Raw genomic sequence first — 27,345 nt, forward strand, 5'->3', positions numbered from 1 at the left:
CATTCCCTCTTTCCACTAATGGCATCACCAATTTGCAGCGATCCAAGTTAGATTATCTGCCTCATCATCCCTACCAATCCTTTCCACCTAATTAGTGCTCAAGCCTTGTGAATTTCTCCACTTAAATATCTTTTAAATTCAAATCTTTGTACTACACTCAAATAACCACACTTTTTAAAGGCTTTTATCATCTCTTGATTGAACTATTTTCTATAATTTCATTTTCTTGCTTCTAGTTCAGAGATTTCTCTAGACTTGTCACAACCACTTTCTACACAGTATTATCTCCTTCATTAAAATGAGGAGGAGGAGGAAGGGTAGGGACAGTTGGCATTTTCAAAATTAAATGCATCTGGTTGGAATCACCTGGTAAGTCTTTTTGAAAAGCTACTGATGCCAAGTCCTTACACACTAGAATTCTAGTTTAATTGTGTGAAAAGGGGGCCTGGCATCGGTATTTTTTAGAGCTCTCCAAGTGATTCTAAAATGTAGTCAGGATGAAGAACCAGTAACCTAGAAGACAGAGCCTCGTTTCTGCAGCACCTAGCACATGGAATGGCTCATACGGACATTCAAGTTTATAAAACGGTACCAAACAGCACCTAGCATAACATATAAGCAGCTTTCAAATGGCTGCACTAAACTTTCTAAATTCTTCTTCTGAGCTATTTCCAATCCCTCTGAGGCCCCCGGATGCCCTCATAGATTCAATGTCCAATCCCTTTTTCCCAGGTTCACTTTCATGTTCTTAGGCCTTCGTATATAACCCACTTCCTCTGCCTGTAATAACTTTCCAATCTTCTCCATTTGTTAAATTTCACTCATCCTTCAAAGTCTAGTTCAAATATTACACATTCTGAATACATCCCCCAACCTCCCAAAGGAGAATTAATTGCTTCATCTTCCATGCCCCTACATTATCATTTCTTTTTAGATGTTAATATAGATAATACAGGGTCCAGCACAAATAATGACCTCTTTCTTATTATAAAATCTTTTATTAGAAAATCATAAGCATGTAATTCTATAACATAACAATATCACACTCAAGCATACCATATGACATTTTAGGTGAAATGTTCAAATTAAAGCTTTAAATTATTACACCCGTATTATTTCCCTACCAACCACACTCAAGCAGGTGTTACTTCTGTTGGACGCTGGATATTCACATAGAACAACATACATTTTTAGAAGTCTATAGTTTAAGTCTCCTTACTACTCCATTCTTCATCTGTCCAGGTCATATTCCCCAAGTAACAAGTAACCACTGTTCTACTTTTCTGCTTATCTTTCCAGAGATTTGTTTGTATATTGTATACAAGCATATGTAAATAAATTTTCCCCACTTTTCAGAGATAGGGAAAAAAAGGTAGTATATTATACACATAGTCTACATCTTGTTTTTTTACTTAAAGATATATCCTAGAGATCTTTCTCCATTAGTGCTGAAAAAGCTTCTCCACCCCCTTTTTCAGCTGCATTGTATTCTAAGGTATTGTGCCATTTAATCAGATCTGTTGATAAACATTTAAGTTTTATCAATATTTTATTATACAAAATATATAGCAATGATTTATCAAACAAGTAATTCTGTAAATAGGTAATTTCATATTTGTGTAAGTACCTCTATGTGTATACAACCAATATCTAAAAGTCAAATTTCTGGATCAAAAGGTATATGCATTTGCAGTTCCGACAGACACTGCTAAATGGTCTCCACCAGCTTTCTGGTGACCTGGCACACAGTCCTTCTTGTGAATAGATAAGGAGCACCTAATACAAATTGCTTTCTCTATTTTGAGAGTACAGTGTTTTATATCTATAAATTACATATACATTAGTATTAACTGATAGGTATTCCTAAACTGAGAGCAAATTAAAGTATCTCATTACTAGTACAATTGTCTCTTTTTTCCAGGTATCATTTGTAGGTTTTTCTTCATGGAACTCAATGCTACATTAGCTAATGTGAGAGACTGCTAACTGATACATCTTCATTGTGAACTAATGACTTCGGCCTAATTAAATGCCCCTCCTTGCACTAATTTTCCCCTTGAATTTCAACTTGTCTGATTGTAGGATGGGCCTCTGTTTTATTTTTTTATGCCTGTCTGAATTCAACCTTTCTGAATAACTGTTTTAGATGTGTGCCTTGTATATAGCACAGGCATGATCTTTGCTATGTGATATACCCTAAAATCCCCATCCTTTTTAAAGGTAAGCTTAGGCCATTTGTATTTATTGATACCAGATTTGTGTTTGGTATCAGTTGTCATATCATTTTATTTTGTTTTTACAATTTATTTTAGGTTTTTAACGATGCCATCCATTTATTTTTGTTTTGTGTAGGCACTTCTGGTAATATATAGTTTTTTTTCTATTGATCATCACAATGATAACTTTATATAATACTCTTATTCTTAGTTCTTTTTATTTTAGATAGTAACTGTAAGTTCACTACTCTAAATAGTGACAAAATTTATTTTCTCTTTCTTCTTTTCTTCCACTCTCTAATATTTTTATAATATTGTTTGTTTCTATTTGTATTTGTGCCAAAAAGTATGTTTAAATTGCTTAAACGATATATCTTCACCTTCTAGCACAGATGAGGCAAACAACTTACCTTTCACCTTGTGTTCTTGACTTTCTATTTTGTTAGCCGAATCATTACTGTATTTCTAGGACATTTACATTCAGTTTGGTACCTAATGTCACATGTTTTAGTCTTATTTCTATAGTTAAACACAGTCAATGCTTATTTCCAGTTCTCTGTCATAGAATTTTCAGGTATTTCTTGGCTGGTTCAAGTTTGACTTCTAGCTGTTCCCTCAAAAGGAATCATGAGAACAATACTTCCTGGGGTTTTTCCCCCCTATTTTCAAAACTATTTATTTGTAGATTTTAAATTTTACAATGGTATGGTGAATATAAGATTCTTGATTTATACTCCTTTCCTTGAGGACCTTATAGTTTACTTCACTGTCACCTGGCACTGCCATTTTTACAGAGAACTTGAAGCCAATCTAAACTTTGTTCTCCCCTATGAGTGATTTGATCTTTAGGCCTATTCACTGAAGGAATCTATCTTTTTTCTTTACAGTTGAGTAACTTTACTAGAATATGTCCTATTGTTGACTATTCTGGGACAGTTTTCCCTAGCATGTAGTGTGTACTGTTTCAAATATGTAGCTACAAGTTTTATTTTTTTCTTGACTTCTATCTTTAAAAGCGTGTTCTTCCCTTACTTTTTCTTTGGGTATTCCAATTATGAACACATTGAATCTTCTTTTATTAGGTGTATGTGAACATCCTTAACTTCTCCCCCACAATCTGAGAAAAAAAAGAAATGTCCATCTTCTTATTCTAACTTAAACTTTCCACCTGAGTCTAGTAATCCTTCCTTCCTGACTTTGCTGGAATTTTTCTGTGCCAATCAGGCCTCATCACTGCTGTGAACTTCTCCCACTTCACTGGCTCCTTTCTCTTGGTCCAGAAACACTGTCAAAGCTCTCCCAACCACAGCTTTACCTAAACCTCAACTACCTTCCTACCTTCAACCCTATCTTCTCTGCCCCTTCAGTAACAATTTCCTAAAGTAGCTCATTAATCATGGCTCCCATATCTTTACTATTTATTGACTCCTCACCCCACCTGGATTATTCTATGAAACTTATCTTCCTTATGTGAGAAATGGCCTTTAAGTTATAAAAAACAATGGATCAAGACAATGAGAAGACAAGCCACAGATCGGGAGAAAATGTTTGTGAAAGAAGCATTTAATAAAAGACCAAAATGTTATACAAAATGTACAAAGAACTCCTAAAACTCAAAAATAGAAAAATAAACCATTCATTAAAAATGGACCAAAATATATATGTACCCCTATGTTCACTGCAGCATTATTTACAATAGCCAAAATGCAGAAACAACACAACTGTCCTTCAATGAATGACTGGATAAAAAAGAGACACATACATACCAAGGAATACTACTCAGTCATCAAAGAGATGAAATATTGCCATTTGCAGCAACATAGATGGATCTTGAGAGTATTATGCTAAGTGAAATAAGTCAGACAGAAAAGGACAAGAACTGTATGATTTCACTCATATGTGGCATATAAAACAAAAAGCGACAAAGAGCCAAACTTATATAGACAATGGTGGTGACCATTGGTGACCACCAATGGTGGTGACCAGAAGGGAAGGAGGTGGAACAAGGATAAAAGGGGTCAAATACTAGGTGACAGAAAGAAAGTAGACTTCAGAGGGTGAACACAACTGGGGAGTCTCTGAAAAGAGGAAGGATGACCCAGGCCACTGTGAGGCAAAGGTCATAGACAAACACCAGTTGGTTCTCTAGGACTGGACCGGAACCCTGGTGTGCCAAGAGACAACCCCACCTTTGGAATTTAGAATCAGAAAGTTGGGTCCTAAGTAACGAGATATTAGGTCTAACAAGGTAAGAAGCAGGATTCAAGCACAGAGAGGAGGACTAAGTAGTGCTGGCAGTCAGAAATGCAGGCTCAGAGGCACAGGGTAACCTTAGAAGGGACCAGCGAGCAGCCTGGTTTGGAAGGAAGTCAAACACCTGTACCATAGCCTGAGCAAACTCAGGAAACAGGTCCTCAGATGTAGCCACGACAGTAGGCAGGCTCTGATTGTCCCTGATTAGCAGGCACATTAATTGAGAACTGGTTCAGGTGCTTAAGGAATTTTTGTAGGGCAGAGATCAAATAGGCATATTTGCAATGAAATTAGTATTCCCTCGGTTAAACATCATGTCAGGCAATACACCTGAACCTCTACTTATTTCTCCATCTCTGTGGATAAAATAAAAATGTCTGACATGTCTGACATGTGGCAAGACTACCTGCCACTGTCAAAGCTACTTCTGTCCCTCTTGGAGTAAGAATGAGCTCCCTCTGGGCTCACATGAACCCTCAGTGGCAGCATTTGGTCACTTCTGGGTTTCACTGGATGGAATTGCTTGGTCCCAATCACCAGGGCAGAACAGGCTGACTGATGAAGCCAGGAGCAAGGACTGCCCTGGTCTCACCTCAGCACACTGCCCCCAAGCCAGACTGTTTGATGGCCAACTGCTGGCGCTGCCCGTTTGTTTAGTCAACCACGGATGCTGTTCTGCCAGGTAATGTGACACCAATTCCTCAACAAAGAGTAAGAAAATAACCCGGAAGTTGAATAGCTTTTGTTAAACACCTCCTGTGCCCAACAGGGAGAGGAGTGGTGTTGGGAGGTACATGAAGAAAAGCACACACAAGGCTCGCCTTTAAGAAACTTCTAAACTACTTTGTCATGAGCAATTTGTTTAATGTCTCATTTGCTATTCTGTGAACACAGGGCCTAAAAGTGTGAATATATTAGGCATTATCCCTTTTGGAAAAGCAATGCATCACCATAGAGAAATGAGATCTCTGTAGCAAGAGTAATAAAGTAAAATATTTCAACTGCAGTGAGTACAATAGCCTCTTGTTAGACAAAGGTCTTTAGGTGCCATAAATTTTAGATTATGGAGTTTATGTAGGGATGCTGGAAAGTACTCTTCATGAATAAATATATTTTCTAAGACATCTGTCTGTGTAGTTATACAGATTTGAAATCTCAGCACCCCACACAAAAATGACACATTAAAAAGATTAAACTGCAAATGGGAAAATGTGTTCACATTCTTCATTACGAAGCTGTACTCAGACATGTCGTTTCAATTGGAAAACACAGCTAAATGTGTGGGACGTCTTCTCTGCTCCACATTTGCTGCCTCAACAACCAAGGTGGGACTTATCACATTAAATATCTCAATTCGGTGTCCACTCGAGTACTACAGAAGAACAGAATGCTACTGCTGCAGCTTTTTCAACAGGCGTGGAATTTTACATGGGCTATTCATTTGATGTAAAGACTATGAATGAGACAAATAAAATCCAAATACAGTCTCTCTACTCCCATCCAAATGCAACACTTTATTTTGACCAAGTTAAGGATATTTTGGCTTCTAAAAACATATGCAAAAGGTTTTAGGCATAACCTATGTAGAGCGAACCAATCCAATCAACTGAAAAATTGTACCTACTTGTAAAGAAGTATGCATAAATCAAATGTCTTTGAGCCTTCGCTCTTTTTTGGTGAACACTCATTACATAAAAGATCCAGGCCTAAGTGTTGTTGGGAATCCAAAGATAAATAAAAATGGTCCCTTCTTTTAAAACACATACAGTCTACTATAGGAGACGTTAGTACAATAGTAACTAAAATACCAGGTAGAAAGTAAAATACGCTTGAAGAGAGACATGCATCAAGGATGAAGGAAAATGAGAAAAAGGATCATAGAGGGATTGCATTTGTTTCTGACCTTGAAGGATGAGAGGACGGAAGATGCCATTTCAGACAAGAAGCAGGAAGGCAGGGCCCCAGAAGCAGAAGCACACCTGAGAACAGCGGCAGTTTACGGGAGAGCCCTTATAGGAGGGAAGATGCTAATGCCAGAAAAGTAACCAGTGTCAGGGAAGAGACGGCCTGGACTAACTGTAGGAAATGAAGTTAATTGATCAGAAAAGATCAACCCAGAAAGATCTAGAGAATATATAAGCAATACAGCCCATCTGCACAAACGTATTGATTATAGAAACATACTACCCATTAATATTACATAAGTACAAATGGGTAAGCATAGAGTGGGCTTCATTCAGAGAATCAATTTATTGTCTGTCTTACATGATTGAGAGCATCCTGTGGATTTAAAGTGATACAAAAAAAACCCTGAATGAAATGTATCCCAAACTATATTTCTTGTGTATAATCATGACACAGTCATCCTTGTCACACAATGGAAGGTAGAAAAGAATCTAAACTGTGAGTTAAAACTATGAAAAGGGGAATGTTGAGGACTGGAAAGTCATCAGTGTCAAAGAAATTGATTTTATAAGTCTACTTTATGGTTTTAAATTGTTGTCTGGGTTTACTGAAAAACAGAATAACAATTACCCGCATGATATGCCGATTAGTAGTAGCTGAGCAATTCAAGAGACACAGTGAAAATGAAAATGCTTCATTGTTTGGCCAGCAGGTGGCACTTGTCACTCAGTATAGAAAACGGCAGGTACTGAGGAAAGAGCTGGAACCACAATCAGAAACAGATCACTCCTTTACTCAGAAAGGAGAGAGTTCCACGGACTGTTTCAGAAGCACAGGTTATAGAGGGTCTTGGCTTACTGACACAGCTTATCAATTGTTGAATTTGAACTCTCCTATTAGGTTTATTAGGGAAAACTTAACATTTTTCCCTGAACAAATATGATTTCCAATATATCAGTTCGTTGCCTTTGTAATTGTTCTCAAGTCCTTTGTGTCTAGTTATCCTGTGACATTATGAGCAGTGCTAGAGTGAGGCAAAAACGAAAGAAATTCCAACTTCCCCATTAGAAGATGTGTGACCTGATGCAAGTGATTTAACTTCTTTGAACTTCCCTTCCCTCTGTTGTTGTAATTGTTGTAACTAGCTGGAGTGTGGTGGGAATTATGTAGGACACCATCTGTTGAAATGACAGCTCTGGACTCAGCTACCTCCTTTTCTCCTAGAAGAATAGATCCAATCACAGCAATAGCTCTTTTATCAAAACAGTTTCTAAACTATTCTGAGTATTCTGTAACGAGGGTAGCCTGTGGGTGTTGCTCCTAGAAGTCAGACTTAGTCACTCTACACCTCAGTGGGGTGGGTGAGGGGTGGAGAAGAGGCTGTAGCTGCTGATTTCTGATCCCAGTACCATAATAATACCTCCCACATGTTAGTGACAAAAACCACAGAACCACAAAACCAGCGACTGGAAGTCTCAGAAGGTCTTTGATTTACTTAGTCAGCTCTTCATTTTTTAGATCTGGAGAAGACGGTAGGAAATGGGGTGTCCAAATTTAGGTCATTTTTATGCTAGTTCCACAGGTCTGGTCAATGGGTAAGTGGGCACTGGTAGTAGGAAGCAGGGAGAGGCAGCAGGAGGTGGCAAACCATCGTTACATGGCATGTGTCTAATTATTTCCTGATGACGAGATGCTAGGCTTATTTTCACAATAAGGGGCCGAGAAAATGGTGAGAGGTCTGTGTTCTTTGAACTGGTGGAAGTAAGTTTCTACTTGAGTACTGCTAAACTTTTTGCTTATATTTGAAACAGACTGAATCTATAAACCTGGCTCAACTTTTTAGGAAAAAATCAGCTACCAAAAAAAAAGAATAAGCAGAATAGATAGCCCAAATCTATTATTCCATCAGCTACCATCAATATCTCTACCTCGCTAATGAATAAAACATCCAATCTTAAACAAAGAGAAATGTAATTAAAACTTTATGACTGGCACTATTACTTCCAAGGGTCAGCTCTGGTCTTTATAGAGAAAAATAATCCAACAAAGATAACAAGCAATTCAGGGTATGCTGAATGCATTCACAGAGCTACAAAGAGCGGTAATCAAAATAAGAAACAGAACAGATTAAGACATTCCACAATGGAAAGATTTGACCTTACGTACTTGTTTATAAAAATAACTGCAGGCTGCAATACCTTTACTTCTGACCTGTTATCAAACCCATGACTACAAGCTCTAAAACTGGAGAAAGTTGAGCTGCTTTTAGGGGCACCGGGAATGCCCTGGAGAATGTGTTTCCGGAGTGACTCTCAGTATCTTCCCTAAAGAAACCCTGAGACTCCAGACTAAAAGGGGAGGGTCAGCTTTCCTCGGGCTGTGAATCCAGGTGGTAGCTGATTTGCAGGCAGATCCCGAATAAGGTGGGAGAGGAAAGAAAGGAAACTGGGGTAGAAAAAGAAAGATCACCTTGTGAAAGCCCACGAAGACACAGTATAATACGGCATTAAGTCTAGGAGGTCTTAACTCCCTCTCCACAAAAGAGTTTTCTATTTGAATGAGCATTTCATGTCCTGAAATCTACAGAAGGGTCAGACGTGTAGACAAAGGTCACTGACCTTCTCAAGTTCCATTTGAGGAAGGTGACATGCTATACAATTAGAAAATATTAAATTTGGGTGCTGAATCTTTAAAGTAAACAGAAATTTAATGACTATTAGATCAGAGATTAAAACACTATTTCTAAATCCACCTTTTCCTTCACTTGAAATTGTCATGGTTACCTACATTTACTGAGAGTAATGTTTTATTTATTGCATTTTCTTAACAATTAAATATGATTCTGAATTTCTGTATTAACAGGCTAATGTTTTTTTAAAAGAACAACTCTTTACCTCAAAAATACACCTTTAAGGAAAAAATAAAATGAGCCTATTTTTTGGAGTCAGACAGATCCATGTCCCAGTGACCTTGACCACTCGACTTTTTAACATGCAGGCTGACCTCTATGAGGTTCTACATGCATTTGCAGAAAGGAAATAAACTCCCCCATTCCTCACATGCACTACTGTGCAGCTGGACTTAGGTATCACATGTATGTACAGTAGTTTCTAAGAACTCTCCTCCCTGACAGGAAGGACCCTTGGGGCACTTACACTCACCTCTAGAACAGTCCTTAGATCCAAAATTAAAAGAAGGAGACAAAAAAGGAGAGAAAAAAGAAGCTGAACATTTTACCTGGGTACACCACATCAGTCAATCTGCACGCTGAAACCAACAGCTTGAGCGTCAGGGTAGACTTGGGAAAGAATTAATAACTGCTTACTTGCGGCTGCTGTTCTGCCAGGCGATTGTGATACCTTTGGACTGACTCTTGAAGTTGCTTGTCTTTCTCATATTTTGATGGCGATACTGTGCTCATGGTGCCCAGGGGGATAGGAGGCAGGCATTCTTTCTGATGACAACTTTGCGGTCAGCACGTACAAGAAGTCACAACATGAGGAGGAAATACACAACTACTCACTGTCTGTAAAAGGTTATTCACTTCCATAAGGACTTTCTCATTATGTCCTATATCCGAAATTTGAATATGAAAGAAGAGCACTGTATTGACAACTTTAGGTAATACATGACCTTAAACCTCCAATTTGCATGAAAAAAGAGCTTAATGCAAAGTGCGAAAGGTAATATGTATTTACCAGAATGAGAGACTCTTCATTATTTACTAATGCTTCATTTACCTTGCATTATCATGAATGAGACCTTTTGCACAAATGTTTTTACCTAATGAAAGCATATCTTATTCCTGTTAAACATTTCCCCCCAAAACATGAGAGACAGAGAGCCATATGTCTGTCCACAATACACCAAATAATTTGGCCTGTGGGACTCACGGATCCTTTGCACAGTGACTCAGGATCACTGTGAAGACTAGTGACTGCTGTGATAAAATGTGCTCACTGACAGCCTTGGGGGCAGGGCAGAGTCTTTTGCTAAACAGCCCCCAGTGGCACGCCCCCTGCTTCCACAGACTCCTCTCCCTGCTCCTGTCAGCTGCCTGCTGCTGCTGGTGATCACTCCGCTTCCCAGCTTTACTGATGGGCTGTTTCTAATCACTGGTGGGTTAGCACATGTATTATATCATCAAGTAGAATTGTGTGTAAATGACAATAACAGGCTGTGAGAGAGGGCTTCCCTTGTTATAGCTACAAAAAACAATAATGACTTTTGAGACATATGATTTGGAAGGTTGGAGGCTCTTTTCCACCCCTACTTTTGGTTTTGTGACTCTGTTCTGGGAGCTAAGTTAGCCAGGCTGTTGAAAAATTGAGAGATTATATTGTTCACCTCAGTATCAAGGCTTGGCAGGGATAAGAGGTTCAGCTCCCACTGGGCATGGCTTTGATTCATACCTGGGTAGGTGCCCTTAAGGTCAAAATGTTAAGGTCAGTTCTTAGAGTCTGTGTTAAACATGGGTTTTTCTATTATTTACATACCAAAAGGAGAGAGAGAGGGCAAAATAAATGTACAAATGTACATTAGGCGAGGAAAGGAAGGAGGAGGTTGAGAATAGAAAGAGGGCCTTCTCCCATCTGAAATAGTGCAGGAAATGTGAAGCACATCAAACCCACGATTTCTCTTATATATTTCCTGCCCCCACTAACAGAGAACTACCATACAATCAAATTCAAGTACTACGGTGAAAAAAAATACAATTCCACCCACATATAGTATTTGTTGCTATTGTTATTTTCAAAGAAAGGGGGTAGAAAAGCACATCAGCAGACACCTACTGTACGCGTAGCGCCCCCCGGAGCTGAGAAAAGACATGTGCGGGGCAGCACCTACGAGGTTGCCAGTGCGTGGGGGAGGGGAACCTTATGGCAGCATTCAGTTCTTATTCAGAAAAGAAAAACCACAAGGATTTTTATTAAAGTGAGATTCATTCACTTGTATTCAAAAAAAATTTTGGAAACAAATTAAATTTTAACATACAATTCAAGCCATAGATATTTTTGCATATCCTTTCAAAACTCAGACTTTTCTAGTTTTTGCTCAAATGATAGTCATTTTTACTCTGCTGGTGATCCCTGCTTTCAATGCAGATAAATACAGAGCTTGAATGTAACGAAAGCTCACTGACAGCTCTTCCTTGGGTACCGTGACAAAAATGTCTAACCTCCCTCCATGCTTAAAGTGGAAAACAAAAATAGGCTTCAGGGGTCTGGAAAAATGGGCTCCACTTTGGCCAGCCTGAGCCACCAACTCTGAGACCACCACCTGTAAAATGGGGTGTGGTGCCACCATAAAGGAATAGGCTGGAATGAGGCTTTCTCAAGAGTAAAGGATGTCTTCGGAGAGTGGGTGTGGTAAAGCAGCAGAAAGAGTACATGTTTTGCCTCAAAATCGTGGCGTTAAGTTTCAGCTCTAGGGAGGCACCCTAGATAAGTCATGGGACTTCTCTTAGCCTCGCTGTTTTCTCTCCTGAGAAGCAGAGAAAGTCATGGGGTTATTGTAAAGATGAAATGAGATAACGTATGTAATTGCTGTGTAAAAGAGAGCTATTATTATGTTTGCTACCCAAGTTCTGGTTACACCTATTGTGTATTCAAATGCTGTTCACTGGCATTAACCCTGCTGACAACTGGCAATTAACTACTGACAATAAACCGTGTTTTCTGTAAATACAGATAATGCCACTGTTCACCCCAGTGCTCTGTCCTTCCATTCATCAAACACTGCCTAATAAATAACGATGCTCCATTTCTTATCACTTCAACACACCAACTTCATGGGACTCCACCCCAATCCAATGGCACATATTCCTCAGGGTTTTGTCTAATAATAGTCTATTTCGTGGTATATTCTCAAAGTGTGCATGGCCCAGCCTACCACACTGAATCAGAGGAGTGAGTGAGGTCATCAGATCAGTTTCTCTTCTCCCCAAAACCACCCTATCTACTTGCTGTCAACGATCTCCCATAAAGGAGTGTCAACTCCTATGTAACTGCCTTTATAATCAGGAATTTTTTCTTTACATCTCCCCTAAAACTCTTGCTGTCACTTTAAGTGTATTTTTGTCATAATCTTGTCAGCGGATATAAAATGCAGATGGTCAAAATTATGTCCATATATTTAAAGACTCAAGAACTTAAGAAGAAATTACAGACATAAAAAGACTTTCTGCATTTTAGACTTTTAAGGTCCATCAGTTCCCTGTCAACATGGCTAAATTTATCTTGGCTGTCATCACAAGTGGCACTGTTTTGATGTGTAAAAGAGACAGAATTAACGCAGCTTTGAAGCAATGCTCTCTGAAGGCATCACCACTGTTCAAGGAGAATAGGGTAAGAGTGTAAGTAACGATCACTTAGAGATAGGGAAAGCTGTAGAGGACAGACTCCCAGTTCTATGATTAGATCTGTGGACAGGGGCCAAAATTCTCCCGGCCTGTTTTCAAGGGGCCCTCAGTGACCAGGGACATGGCAGACTGACCTTAGAATGTGTTCGGCTAGACCCAGAAAAGATGCAAAAGATACTATTATTACATCTCATTCTAGGGGATGGAAAACTGAGTTAAAAAGAAACTGCACATTTGCCCAAGGTCTCACAGCTAAGGGAGCTCCGAGTCCAACCCGGCAGCCTGTCCCCAGGGGCTGAACTCTAAAGCACTATGCTACGCCGTATGAAAAGGTCTTAGCTCACAGTAAGTGGTCGGCATGATTAACTATTTTTTGAGGGTTGGGGCATACATCAATTTTATTTACATTTTCAAGCACGGGTTTTTCCACACAGAAAAAAACCCAACAAAAACAAAAACCTTCTGTTAAACAATGCCTCGTTTAAAATAGTTACGCTGACAATGAAAACACTATGTATCAGACTGTTAATATTGAAACTAGGCCAACGCTTTATTCCTATTTAAATTTAAGTTCCAAGTTAGGGCTGAAATCAGGTTAGGAATCGAAAGACCTTGGCTAGTGGCTTCATGAACGGGTTTCTTAGCCACCATCTGGGCTTCGTTTTTCACTCCTCTAACATGAAGAAGTGAGACTAGATCAGTGTTTTATAAGCTCCCTGAATCTCTAGACCTTTTGTAGAAAGCGGGGAACAGAAATGTAAAGTGGATGGAGCCTTTGGCCCCCAGATCTCCAACCTTCTGTTTGAAGCAGGACACTTCTGCTTTTATCTGTTTTATATATTTTGGGTCTGAAGCAAATTTCATTTGGAGGAGGACGTAAGGTTCTGCTGTAAACCAAGAAAAGGGAACTGAAAAAAAAACCCTGGATAAAGTGCAATCTAAGACCCCTATCGTCTGACATTTTTTCTTAGATTCTAAATGTGATTAACCTGGGGACTGCAAGTGGCTGGGGCTTTAGTAGCAGTTTCTGAATGTTTGCTTTCTTAAAATTTTTATTTGCTTTTTTTCAAGGCTGAATAAAAATAATCCAACAAGAGCTATTACCCTAATGTCTGTATTACCAGTATTGATTGACTTACTCAGGCCAAAGGAGTAGGAGCAAACGCCACAGAAAAGCAATGCTTGACTTAGGAGTACTTTTGTTAAAGGGGTATCCTAACTCTTCTCCCTCCCCGAAAGAAAAAGAATGAGTCTAAAAGGGCTTATAATAACACATTCATCAATATTTAATCGGTCTTTTTCCTGTTTTAGTCTGAACTTCTTCCTCCAAGAGCACAAGGCAATGAAATCAATATATGACTTAAACAGAAAAAGCACGTGGTCTAAGGGTTCAGGCCCCCTGGAGACACCCTCCGGATCAAACTGCTGCATGATAAGGCCCTTATGCTCTGTGAGAACGAACTGAAGGGCAGAATTCTTAAACTCCAGTCACAGTCTCCTGCCCTTGAAAGCACAGAGCTGTACACCCAGCTTTTACAAAGCATTACATGCAGGTCTCTTTTATCTTGATGAAAAAACACACAGATGAAATCTCTTTCCATAGGGGGCAGGGGGCTAGAAGGAAGTCTGGGGACGACAGCCACTAAGCTAAAATGCATCTGCAGCTGACTTTTTCCAGTTCCATACATATGTATTTTAGGAATTGAAAAACAGATAAAGAATTTTAGAAAACTATCAAAGTTACCTGTTCTCCAAGCGGTTAGGATTATCAGCACAGATCCAGATGTCAAGTTCTTTTTCCTGATAATTAGTAGAGAGCGGCAAGACTCTCCATTTCAGGCAAAGATCTGACAATCACAACAAAGACACACACAGGAAACACCACGGTCAGAAGTGAGTCCATCATAGTAAGGCATCAGGTCGCATATACCAAAAGTATGAGGTACCTTCGGAGCCAAAGACAAGTGACTCCTTGATCATATTCCACTACACTTTGCAGACTAAGCTAGGATTCTGTGAACTAACCTAGGACACTACCAATCAATTATTGTTGTTGTTATTATTGCTTAAGTTCCTTTCACTTGGTTTCTGCTACTTTCAGTTAAAATTTTTAATCGATCCCTCTCCACCTCTTCATAAACCACATGAAGACTTCCAGTGACTTGACTTTCCTATTTTCTTTGACTTCATTGTCCATTTCTGCCTTTCAGTCCCTCCTTGCTTTTAGGACCAAGGCACTCCACCCTCTCCAAACTATTCATTTTTTTTTACATTTTTTAAAATTGTTGTTCAAGTATCTTTGTCTCCATTTCCCCACCACCACTCCTCCCCACCCCAGCATCCCCACCTCTCACCCCTGATCTCACCCAACTTGGCTCTGTCCATGTGTCCTTATAGATGTCCCTGAAAACCCTTCCCCTCCCCCCCATTATCCCCTCCTACCTCCCCTCTGGTTACTGTCAGTTTGTTCTTAATTTCAATGTCTCTGGTTGTATTTTGCTTGCTTATTTGTTTTGGTGATTAGGTCCCATCAATAAATGAATGGATCAAAAAACTATGGTACATTTACATGATGGAATACTATGCAGCAGAAAGAAAGGAGCTCCTACCCTTTGCAACAGCATGGATGGAACTGGACAGCATTATGCTAAGTGAAATAAGTCAGGCAGCACAAAAACCATATGACCTTATCCCCAGGCTATTCTGAACGGTAATCCTGAATTCCTTCCAAACACATAATTAATAGCTCTTAGGTAAACTCTACTCTCTGTTCATCTAAAACAGAGGCAGTATGAACTGTGGTGAAGAACCTGAATAGTTCTACCACTTAGTATATCTATAATCATGGATAAATTATGTCTCCATTTTTCAGAGTCATCATCTGTAAGAAGAGATTAATATTTGTCCTTACCTAAAAAGGTCACAAAGGATTAAAATACATAATAATGATAAAAGCCAACAATGCTATACATTATCTGTGATGGTTAATTTTATGCCAATTTGATTGGCCCAGGGGGTATCTAGATAGTTAGTCAGACGTTATTCTGAGTGTGTCCGTGAGGGTGTTCTGAATGAGATCAACATTTGAATTGGTAGACTGAGTAAAGCAGATTGCCCTCCCTAATGTGGATAGGCCTCATCCAATCAGTTGAAGGCCTAAATGGAACAAAGAAAGGCTGACCCTCTTGAGAGCAAAAAAGAACTTCTCCTTCCTGACCCTCTTCAGCTGGGACATTAGGGTTTTTTTTCTGTCTTCTGATTCAAATTTAAAAAATCAGTTCTTCCTGGGTATTGAATCTGTCAAACACTCAGGCTAGAACTACATCACTGGGTCTCTTGGTTCTCAGGCCTTCAGACTCTAACTGGAATTAAACCAATATCCCTTCTGGGTCTCCAGCTTGCTGACTGACAATCTTAGAACTTGTTAGCCTCCATAATCATGTAAGTCAATTCACTATAATTAATATCTATCTACTATATACAGTAGATATTACATATATGATACCTCTATATAATATAGAACATAGTGTGTGCCCATCCACCTACCCATTCTATTAATTTTCTCTAGAGAACCTTAATACACTATCCTAAACACTTAGTAAACTTTACATGTGTTAATACATTTTATTTGCACAAAACAGTATGACATAGCTCTAAATACTAAACTTATGTTATAAATAAGGAAACTGAGGTTTAGAGAAATTAAGGAATTTTTCCAGTTTCATGTGGTTCTGTAATACTGGAAATTGGATTCTGCTCATACCTGCACACATCAGACCCATCAGGTCCTCTTTGGACCACTGATGCAGATCCTGGCCTGCAGGATCCGTGAATTCTGTGGCTGCTAGTGAACAAATTCACATGAACAACAGAAGTCTTGTGGAGAAAAAGGGAGGGCATGGCCACTCTCTGAGAGAGAGAGACGTCAAGAGGCCAGAGACCCCTGCCTGAACAGGCTTTTATTGCTTTTCTGGGTACATTACATGGAGGGTAGTCCTTATTTACTATGCACAGGTTTGTTGCAGGTGATTACCTTTTATAAATAACAAAGGAAAGAATGCTGCTAATTACTTCAAAGAGAAGGATGTTGCAGACGAAGAGAAAAAGTGGTTGAACGAATGACACTCCAAACTGGGGAGGGTTAGCACAGACTTTAGGAAATTACAGTAAGAACTTCTGCCTCAATTCAGAGCGAGGGAGTTTTAGCAAAAGCAAGTCTCATAGAGGCGTAGGCACAATGAAGGCCTGATTCCCCATGAGAAAACCTCTCCACAGGCATGGTCCTGTGTGCCGACATGCACCCCAATGGTTTTCCATGTGGAGGTTGAGCTACATTTCCATGCCATACAAAATGGTTCCCTACAAACCACCCCAGACTCAAGGTTAGGAAGGTATTCACTTGGCACAGAGTAAACAACTACAACATTTTAAATAACATTGCATGCTTTATTTGTTAGTTTTGATCCCTTGCAGGACAGAAATTCCTTGCAGATAATAGAGAGTGTCTTTAATTCGCTAACCCTTTGTATAGTGGCTAGATGTTGTATCAGAGGAACACAGTAAGTGCTCAGTGACTTCAATGAAGTCATTCTCCTACTGAATAATGTCCAATGCCTCTCCATTGTTTATCAAAGTAAAAACTACTTATTTTGGCATTCAGGCCCTCTAATATGTTTATTTGACGTGATATTTCTGTCCATTATTTACTCATCATTCATTCATTTAATAGTCAAGTACTAAGAACCAACTATATATGGGATCCAGCAGAAGTACGGCTTGTTTAAATGGGATTGGTAGGGTATGTGAAAGTCTGGCATAAGATGGACAGCAACGTGAGCATTTCGCCTAAAATATCATATGGTGTGCTTGAGTGTGATATTGTAATGTTACAGAATTACATGCTTATGATTTTATAATTAAAAAGGGGTGTTAATTTGTGCCAGACCCCATATTTAACACAGTACTAGGTATTAAAAATAGAAAAGTGACTATTTCTACTATTCCACCACCAAAATTTTAGCTGAATGTACACCTGACATTAACACCTATCTCCTGCTACATCTCTGCCTATCAAAATTCTATTTTAACAATCATGGTAAAGGCTACCTCTGTCATGAAGCCTTGCCTCAATTTCTTCTTCTTCCCCATTTAACCCTCAAAAAAATTTGTTCCGCTTTTATATCATTTAACTTAATTTCATCCCTATTATAATTATTTTCATGGTTATTTTAACCTCCTTTCCAGACCTTAACCTCATCAAAAGTAAAAATCAGGTCTGACACACCTCTATCTCCCTCAAGTGCATTTATGAATGTGGTGACTTCTATATTTAGAAACTCACTAAGTGATTGCTAATGAGAACAAATTCAACACTCACCACACTGAATCATGAATGGGATGGCCATGACTTGTTTTCTTTGATATTGAATAGAATCTAAAGATCTCTCTGTGTCCTTGTCATCCTGGTATCCAAATTCATTCCAAAACAATGTTAGATTTCTATTACCTAAAAAACAAATCAGGCAAAGAGTAATAAAAGAAAATCAACAAGATTAAGATGATAAGCAAAGGAAAGTACAGACATAAACACATGTATGTACAGTATGATCTCAGCTATGTGAAAACTAATACACGGAAATAAGAGATCAAAGTATTAATGGTTTTCTCTGAGTATGGATGAAATTAGTTTTCTGCTTGTATTTTATGACATTTTCCACCTGTATATCTGTATATAGTAAATATGCAATATTTTTATATATAATAAAACTAAACATAATAGTAGTTTATATACATATAAACTATATATATATTGCAAATATATATATCTTTGCAATAAAATACACTGATATTTAGAACTTTTTTCTTAAGTACTCCCAGGAGGGATGGTACTGAGTAACCTTAAAGGCTGCCCTTAACACTATTGATACAAATATTTACGATGTTCTCTCAGAGCTAGAGCTTCTTTACCTTTACTTTGTCCCTGGTTCCCTTTTCCATCAGTCTTTACTGTTTGTGCCCTGCCCTCACGCCAGAGTCTCTACTCCCTCTTTGCTTAGAAACAGCACTTGCCATGAAGGACCACTAAGCAATTGTAGCTCAAGGAGTCTTCCCTACAAACATGCTCAACAATGGCCATATGTATTATAGCAATATTTGAATAGCAAATATAAAAAATAAAGAAGGGAATCAACCCAAAAGCCTAGAATATGGAATGAATAAATTTCATTTCCAAACAATGAAACCTTTAAAACAGAGAATTAGAGCTAAATATACTGTTGTATTATCAAAGACAGTTTTAACTTTTTATAAAGATGTCAAATAGCATGCCTAATGTAATCAATTTTGTGATTTACAGAAAGCATACACATATAAAATTTTGCCAGATACTTTTTTTCCCTGAAAGAAGTTTTTTAGTAGTGAATACCACTGGAGAAACAGAGGCTGAGAGAGACGGGGAGATGTTTTCATTTTTTACTTTCTAAATACTTTAAATATTATTATATGTACATGTACTACTTTGCAACACATTTTTAAAAAGCATTTATGTTTACCATTCTGTCCAATATGGTAACCACTAGCCACATGTGGCCACTGAGCACTTGAAATATTGCAGATCTAGAACATATCATCAACGAAGTTCAAAAAGTGAAGTTCTAAAATATAAATCTTGGAAATAAAATAAATGCGATAGGATCAGCAACACATCAACCTCACCATATGACTGTGTAATTCATGCAAAATACAAATAAACATCCCTACACCTTACTAATTGCATTAAAATTTAGATTGAGAATGCTCCCTGCCTGGAAGACCAGAAGGGAAGGGATTCGGCCTTCAAAGAGAGTTTACAATTGAGCTGAGCTAAAAGCTGGCCTCACACATTCCCAGATTTCCCACTGCCTCTCCTCAAAATCCCTAACAGTTCTCATCTTAAATTTCCATTTGGATTCTGCTTCTTGGGTTTTTCTAAACTCAGACCTTCCTATTTTTGTTCTTTGCTCAGCATTCAGTCTGGGCTCAGACCAGACTCCATGTCTCTGCTGCACACTGAGTCCTGATACGCCCTTTGGTGTCTGGTCAGGGCTCATGGAGACTTCTTTGACTTCCACATGAACTACTCAGTTCTTACTAAGTTAAGTTACAAAGTTCTGTCTGGTTAAAGTGCTTTTAAAAGTTAAAAGTGGCTTCAAGTACTATCTCTGGCACTCATTAGTTGTGTAATTGTGGGAAACCACATAAAATGAGTGCTTCCAACAACCTGCCCAACAGCTTTACCACAAAGAATAAATGTGATAGTACATTAAAAACTACAGAATCTTGCAAAAATTTAAGTTGCTGCTGCATCGTGCATGTCCTTTTTCTAAATGTTACTTCTCCCAAAGACTGTGCCTTTCAAAAGAGAACTGTGCTTTGTAACTAGAGTGCCCTCAGTAGCCTGCAACTACGAAGCCCCTAAAACTACTGTTGCTACTCTTGAGAAAATACCTCATTAATAAGTTGTTCAGGATAAAGTGAAGGCGAAATACTGAGTCTCCCTGAAAACATGTGCTAAGCCTGTTAACACAGCACACTTAACTTCTAAAATGAATGTCAACCGTGAACCTCAACAAAAACATTTTAAGAGTGGGAAGTACAAGGATGTTGGAAACATAAACACACACTCCTCAGGGTGGAGTGATGCATGCTCTGTGACCACACCACTGCTACAGCACTTACACACTGCATTTTAGTTTACTTTGTGCCTGTTACCCCCTCTGGACAGTGACATCCTTGAAGATGGTGCTGACATTTAAGATCTTGTTTTCAGAAGCTGACACACAGAATGTAATGTTTACTTACAGGACTAAATGTCACTAAAGGATTGCTGGCTATCAAAGGCAGATACTAAAACATTCACTACCTCAAACACCTCATGCCCAAGCCAGATGGAAGATTATACTACTTGAGGCAAGTATTGGGGCAAAGAAATAAAGTTTTACACTCGAGATCAAAAATGGGTTTTTCTAACTGCCAATGAAACCTTGGCTTTTTCTCTTGAGATTAAAGCTAGTCCAACATGCATGATTTGAATTGTGTGTATGGTGTTACTAAAACAGATTTCCACGGAATGGACCCTGAAGACTAGGCAGATGATTCAGCGAGCAGATAAGCAAGTGGGCCGGAGGGAAGGCAGTAGGAGAAAATGTAGCATATCAGCTTCTGCTTTCTTTTATGTGTTACTCAGTCTGTAGGAAAAATAGTCCTCCTTAAGAAGAAAATAATTTCTCCTATGCAAGGAAATTCCCTGCCCCAACAGTCTCTCGGCAGATTTTTGTAGCAGAAACTTGCAAGTCAGGAGAGAGTGGAATGATAGAATCAAAGGGCTGAAAGAAAAAAAAAGAAAAGAATGCCAACCAAACATACTTAATCTGGCAAAGATGTTCTTCAGAAACGAAGGGGTAAAGAGTTTTCCAAACAAACTAGAGCTCAGGGAGCTCACTACCACTGTATCTGCCTTACAGAGATGCCAAAGCAACTTCAACTAATGGAACTCAAAGGATCACGATCAGTAACCTGAAAACTTAAAAACATAAAACTCACTGGTAAAGGTAAGTATATAGTCAAATTGAGAATGCTTTAATACTGTAAAAGTATATAAATTGTTTAACTCTAAAAGACAAAAGTATTAAAATAAGTATTGCTATGATAATTCCTTAATGTATACACAGTATGAAAACATGTATGAAATAAAAAGGTATAAAATGTGGGGGAAATAGAGTAAAAAGGTAGTTTTTATATGTAAAGTTAAATTGTTACAAGTTTAAAATAGACTATTATAACTACAAGATGTTTTATGTAAACTTCATGGTAACCACAAAGCAAACTTATAAAATTATAAGTTTGAAACACAAAAGAGAAAGATTAACATTCTGTAGTGTGAAAGCGTAACGCTATAGAAAACTGTCATAATACAAAGACAGTGAAAGAGAAAGAAACAAAGGAACTGCAAAACAGCTAGAAAACAGTAAGATGGCAATAGTGAGTCCTTATCTATCAAAATTACTTTAATGTAAATGAATTAAATTCTCCAATAAAGAGACATAAAGCAGCTGATAGATAAAAACAAGACCCAACTCTATGCTGTCTACAAGAGATTCACTTCAGTTTTAAGTGTACACATAAGCTCCAAGTAAAGGGACAGGAAAATACATTCCACGGGAATGGAAACCAAGAGCTATACTTACAACAGAGAAAATATTAAGTCAAAAACTGTAACAGGAAACAAAGAAGATTATTACATAATGAAAAACAGATCAACTGACCAAGAGTATATAATTGTAAATATATATATGCATCCAATATCACAGCACCTAAAAATAGTAAGCAAATATTAACAGATCTAAAAGCAGAAATAAATAGCAATGCAATAATAGTAGGGGACTTCACTGTCTCACTTTCAAAATGGATACATCATAAAGAAAATCAAAAGGACATAACAGACTTGAACCATCTTCAAGTCAAATGAACCTAACACACATACAATATTTCATCCAATAGTAGCAGAATACACATTCTTCTCAAATGCAAATGGAACAGTTCCCAGGATAGACCATAGGACTGGTCACAAAACAAGTCTTAACAAACTTACAAAGGCTCAAATCATGTCAAGTATATTTCCTGAAAATATGGTATATGGTATAGTTACTTATAACTATAAATTAATCACAGGAGAAAAGCTGGAAAATTCACAAATATGTGGAAATTAAACAACATACTTCTGAACAACCAATGGATCAAAGAAGAAATCAAAATAGAATTTTTTTATTATGTTGAAATAAATGAAAATGGAGAAAGCATACCAAAATTGATCAGATGCAAGAAAAGCAGTTCTAAGAGGGAAGTTCATAGTGATAAACACCTACATAAAAAAACAAAAAGATCTCAAATAAGCAACCCAACTTTAAACGTCAAGGAACTAAAATAAGAACAACAAAGTGAGCCCAGAGTAAGCAGAAGAAAGAGATTAACAAAAATAAAGCAGAAACAAATGAAACTGAGACAACAGAAAACAATGAAACTAAAAGCTACTTTGTGAAAAGATAAACAAAACTGGCAAACCCTTAACTATATTAAATAGAAAAAAGATGGAAGACTAAATAAAATCAGAGGTGAAAGAGGAAATGTTATAACCAATACCACAGAAGTACAAATAACCACAAGTGACTATGAACAATTAAATGTCCCCAAATTGTATAACCTCCACGAAATGGGTAAATTTATAGAAACATACAAACTTCCAAAACTGAATTATGAAGAAGTAAAAAATCTGAAAAACTGTAACTAGTAAGAAAACTGAGTAATTTAAAATCTTCAAAAAAGAAAAGCTCAAGACCAGATGGTGTCACTGTTAAGTTCTATCAAACATTTAAAGAATAGTTAATGATAACCTTCTCGACCTCTTAGAAAAAAATTGAAGAGGAAGGCACACTTCTAAATTCATTTTACAAGGCCGGCATTACCCTAATACCAAAACCAGATAAGGATAATATGTAAAAAGAAAATACAGACCAGTATCACTGATGAACATAGATGTAAAAATCCTAAAAGAAATACAAGCAAATCAAATTCAACAGCATAATTAAAGGATCATACACCATGATCAAGCGGGATTTATCCCTGGATGCAAGGATGGTTCAACATACACAAATAAATGTGATATACCATATTAATGGAGTGAGGGATAAAAATCATATTGTCATCACAACAAATGCAGAAAGAATATTTGAACACCCTTTAATGATTAAAACTCTCAAAAAATTATATACATATAGAAGAAATATACCTCAAACATAACAAAGGTCATATATAACAAGCCCACAACTAACATCATACTCAATGGCGAAAAGCTTTTCTTCAAGATCAGGAACAGAGGAGGGGGTCCATTCTTGACACTTATAATTAATATAGTATTGAAAGGCCTGGCATGAGCAATTAGATATGAAAAAGAAATAAAGAGCTTCAGAAAAAAAGTAAAATTTTCTCTTTGCAGATGATATTATTATGCAGGGAAAATCTAAAGGTTCTACAAAAAAACTGTTAGAATTAATCCATGCATTCAGTAAAATTGCAGGATACAAAAATCAACTAAAAAATCACCTGCAATTCATACAATAACAACAATCTAAGAAGCAATCTCATGAGATAGCACAAAATATACAGGATTAAATTTATCCATGTAGGTGAAAGACCTCCTCTACACTGAAAACTATGACACCAATGAAAGAAATTGAAGACACAAATAAATGGAAAGCTATCCTATGTTATTAGACTGAAGGAACTAATTTTTTTAATGTCCATGCTACTTAAAGTAATCTACAGAGTCAATGTAATACCTGTGAACATTATATGGCATTTTTCCATATGAGAAGTACCAAAGAACAATTCTAAAATTCGTATGTACCCACAAATGACCTTGAATAGCCAAAGCTATCTTGAAGAACTGTAGAGCTGGATGCATCATACTCCCTGATTTCAAACTACATTATAAAACTATAGTAATCAAAACAGTATGAGATTTGCAAAAAAATAAAAGATACATATAGATCAGTGGAACAGAATTAAAAGCCTAGAAATAAGCCAACACATAACAAAAAAACATTTGCATTATCTTTTGGAGAGCAAACCCCTTGTAATACAGGCTTCCCCCACTAGGAGAGTGTTCTAAGAACACATCTGAATCAGTGTACCAGTTAGTGTTGTTGTAAGAGGCTGAATTCAGATTTAGTGAATTTTTTATGATTTGTCCATTTCATCCAATGCATTTGTCCAGTGCATTTGTCCATTTCGTGATGGGTGATTTACAAGTGCACCTAGCCTCACTGCACTGAGTGTTCAGCAGTTTTTGACCACAAATGGCATACCCCCCATGCCCCATCCTCACTATTAACCTGATCTTGCCATAAGTGACATTTTTTGTTGCCCTGGTTGAAAAAAACCTTAGAGAAAAACATTTGGCAATGTGGAAGAGGTGAAGCAAAAAAATGGCAGAAGCACTAAAAGGCATCAAAATGGACAAGTTCAAAAACTGTTTTGAGCAGTGGAAAAAACATCTCGATAGGTGTATTGCATCACATGGAGAGTACTTTGAAGGTGACTTAAGTTTAAGCATGTAAGAATAAATACACCATTTTTTATAAGTAAATTCTGGAATTATTTGGGTCCCCTCTCATATGGTTGACTAATCTTTGACAAAGATGCCAAGAACACACAATGAGAAAAGATAGTCTCTTCAATAAATGGTGTTGGGAAAATTGGATATTCACATGCAAAAGAATGAAACTGAACACCCCGATGAAATTAAATACCATACCTCACACCACTTATAAAAATTAATTTAAAATAGGTAAATGACAAAAGTGTGAAACCTGAAACCATAAAACTCCTAGAAGAAAGCTTAGGAAGAACACTCCTTGACATGAGCCTGGAGATGACTTTTGGGTATGATGCCAAAACACACAATAAAAGGAAAACAAAACAAAAAGTGGGACTATATCAAATATTTCTCCAGAGCAAAAGAAACAACAAAATGAAAGGATGACATACAGAAAAGGAAAAAAATATTTGAAAACCAAATATCTGAGAAGGGTTAATAGCTAAAATATATAAGGAATTTACATAACTCTATAGCAAAATGAATACTTTAATAATAAGTGGGCAAAGAACCTGAATAAACAGTTTTCCAAAAATACATACAAATGCCCATCAGGTACATGAAAGGGTGTTAAACATCGAATGCAATTCAAAACCACAGTGAGATTTCACCTCATTATCAAAGAGAGGAGAGATAAGTATTGGCCAGGATAAAGAGTAAAGGTAAACCCTGCACACTGTTGGTGGGAAAGTAAATTGGTACAACCATATGAAACACAGTATGAAGGCCCCTCAAAAAATTAAAAACAGAACCACTACATGCTCCAGAGAAAGAGAGTAGAATGGTGGTTGTCAATAGCTGTGGGGAAGCGGAAATGGGGAGATGTTGGCCAGAGGACACAAACTTTCAGTTATAAGATAAATAAGTTCTGAGGCTCTAATGTACGGGATGATGACTAGTTAATAAAACTATATTGTATGCTTGAAATTTGCTGAGAGTAGATCTTAAGCATTCTCACCCACACACACAAAAAGGTGAATATGTTGGTCAACTTGATTGTGGCAAGCATTTCACAGTATATATCAAACCATCACATTGAACACTGTCAGTATATACCATTAATTTTTTGTCAATTATACTCCAATAAAGCAAGAAAAAAGTTCGTGCCTATCCTAGTCTGGCAAGAAACAGTAAAGTAATAATAATAATTTATCATATCAGGTTGGTCTTGACTGCTAGAATCCATTATATACCTATAATTATGGATGTTTTAAAATATATGGTTTTAATAACTTATGTTTCTGTTAATATGCTTTAATGATGGTTTTAAAATTGCCCTTTTATCCAGAAATTAATTAAGAGCAAAAGGTAAAGGTTTAAAACTTGAAAAAGCACTTGATTTTTAAAAACGTATATGAAATATTCATGAAGAGAACTATGTAAGTAACCCATATCTATAATTATAAAATTACATTATTTCAATGTCCTCAAGGTATTCTGATTCTAAAATTCTGATTTAAAAATTCATAAACAGTTAAAGCTGAGTACACAGAAACATTTAAAATTATTAAAGAATAGCCCTGGCTAATGTGGCCCTGTGGATTGAGTGCCAGCCAACAAACCAATGGACAGCTGGTTTGATTCCCAGGGCACATGTCTGGGTTACAAGTCAGGTCTCCAGTAGGGGACATGCAAGAGGCAACCCCACACTGATGCTTCTCTCCCTCTCTTCCTCTTTCCCTTCCCTTCTAAAAATAAATAAACTTTTTTTAAAAGAATAAAATATATCTCAATTTTTTAATAAAAAAGTATTAAAGGTGAGAGGCAGTAATGGGGAGAAAGAGGGAAGGGTTTTCAGGAACATGTACAAAGAACACACGGACAAAACCAAAGTGGGGTAGGATCAAGGGTGGGAAGTCAGGATGGCTGGTGAGGGGGGAGTGGCAGGGGCAAATGGAGACAAATGTACTTAAACGACAATAAAACATGTGAGAAAAAAATTTTAAAGAATATGTATCTCAGACTTTCATTTGAATAATCAACAAGCTTATTAAATTAATAGAAAAACCAGGAATTAATGCACATAGAATTAAAGTCTTAATTTCTAGAAGAAGCATCTGAGAAAAATTGTGACTATTTCTATGTATGGAGTAGTTAATTCAGAAGGTTTCTAATCTTTAAATTCATCTGATTAATTTTTAGGAGCCTCTTAAAACCAGGAAGAAATCATGTAAAATACTGCAATAACTTAATAAAAATTTGTCAAAACCAGTAACTAAAAAAGCAGATGACACAGATTTTGCCTCTGAAAAATCAGAGAAATGTAACACCATCCTAGATGTCAGTTTCCTATCTGTTCATGGAATGTATAATGACATCCAGGAAGTCAACTACCCAAAGGGAAAAGCAATAAAATTTGGTAATAAACTACTAAAGCAAAGCTCTGATGATTTCAATAAAAATTAGGAATCCCAAAACAG

At 37.3% G+C, this 27,345-nt stretch overlaps 1 protein-coding gene across 1 annotated transcript in view; it reads right to left on the reverse strand.

Annotated features, from left to right (window-relative positions):
• MORC1 (MORC family CW-type zinc finger 1) overlaps window positions 1-27,345 on the reverse strand; it is a 154,328-nt gene that overhangs the window by 49,348 nt on the left and 77,635 nt on the right. The window contains exons 15-17 of the mRNA XM_053663122.1: window positions 18,113-18,241; window positions 14,480-14,582; window positions 9,700-9,838 (exon numbers count right to left, since the gene is read on the reverse strand). Of these exons, the coding sequence (XP_053519097.1) occupies window positions 9,700-9,838; window positions 14,480-14,582; window positions 18,113-18,241 (371 nt within the window). The remainder of the gene's footprint in view (window positions 1-9,699; window positions 9,839-14,479; window positions 14,583-18,112; window positions 18,242-27,345) is intronic.

This window comes from Artibeus jamaicensis, unplaced genomic scaffold, assembly GCF_021234435.1.
Source record: "Artibeus jamaicensis isolate MK-2021 breed Jamaican fruit bat unplaced genomic scaffold, CSHL_Jam_final contig_3126, whole genome shotgun sequence".
NCBI lineage: Eukaryota > Metazoa > Chordata > Mammalia > Chiroptera > Phyllostomidae > Artibeus > Artibeus jamaicensis.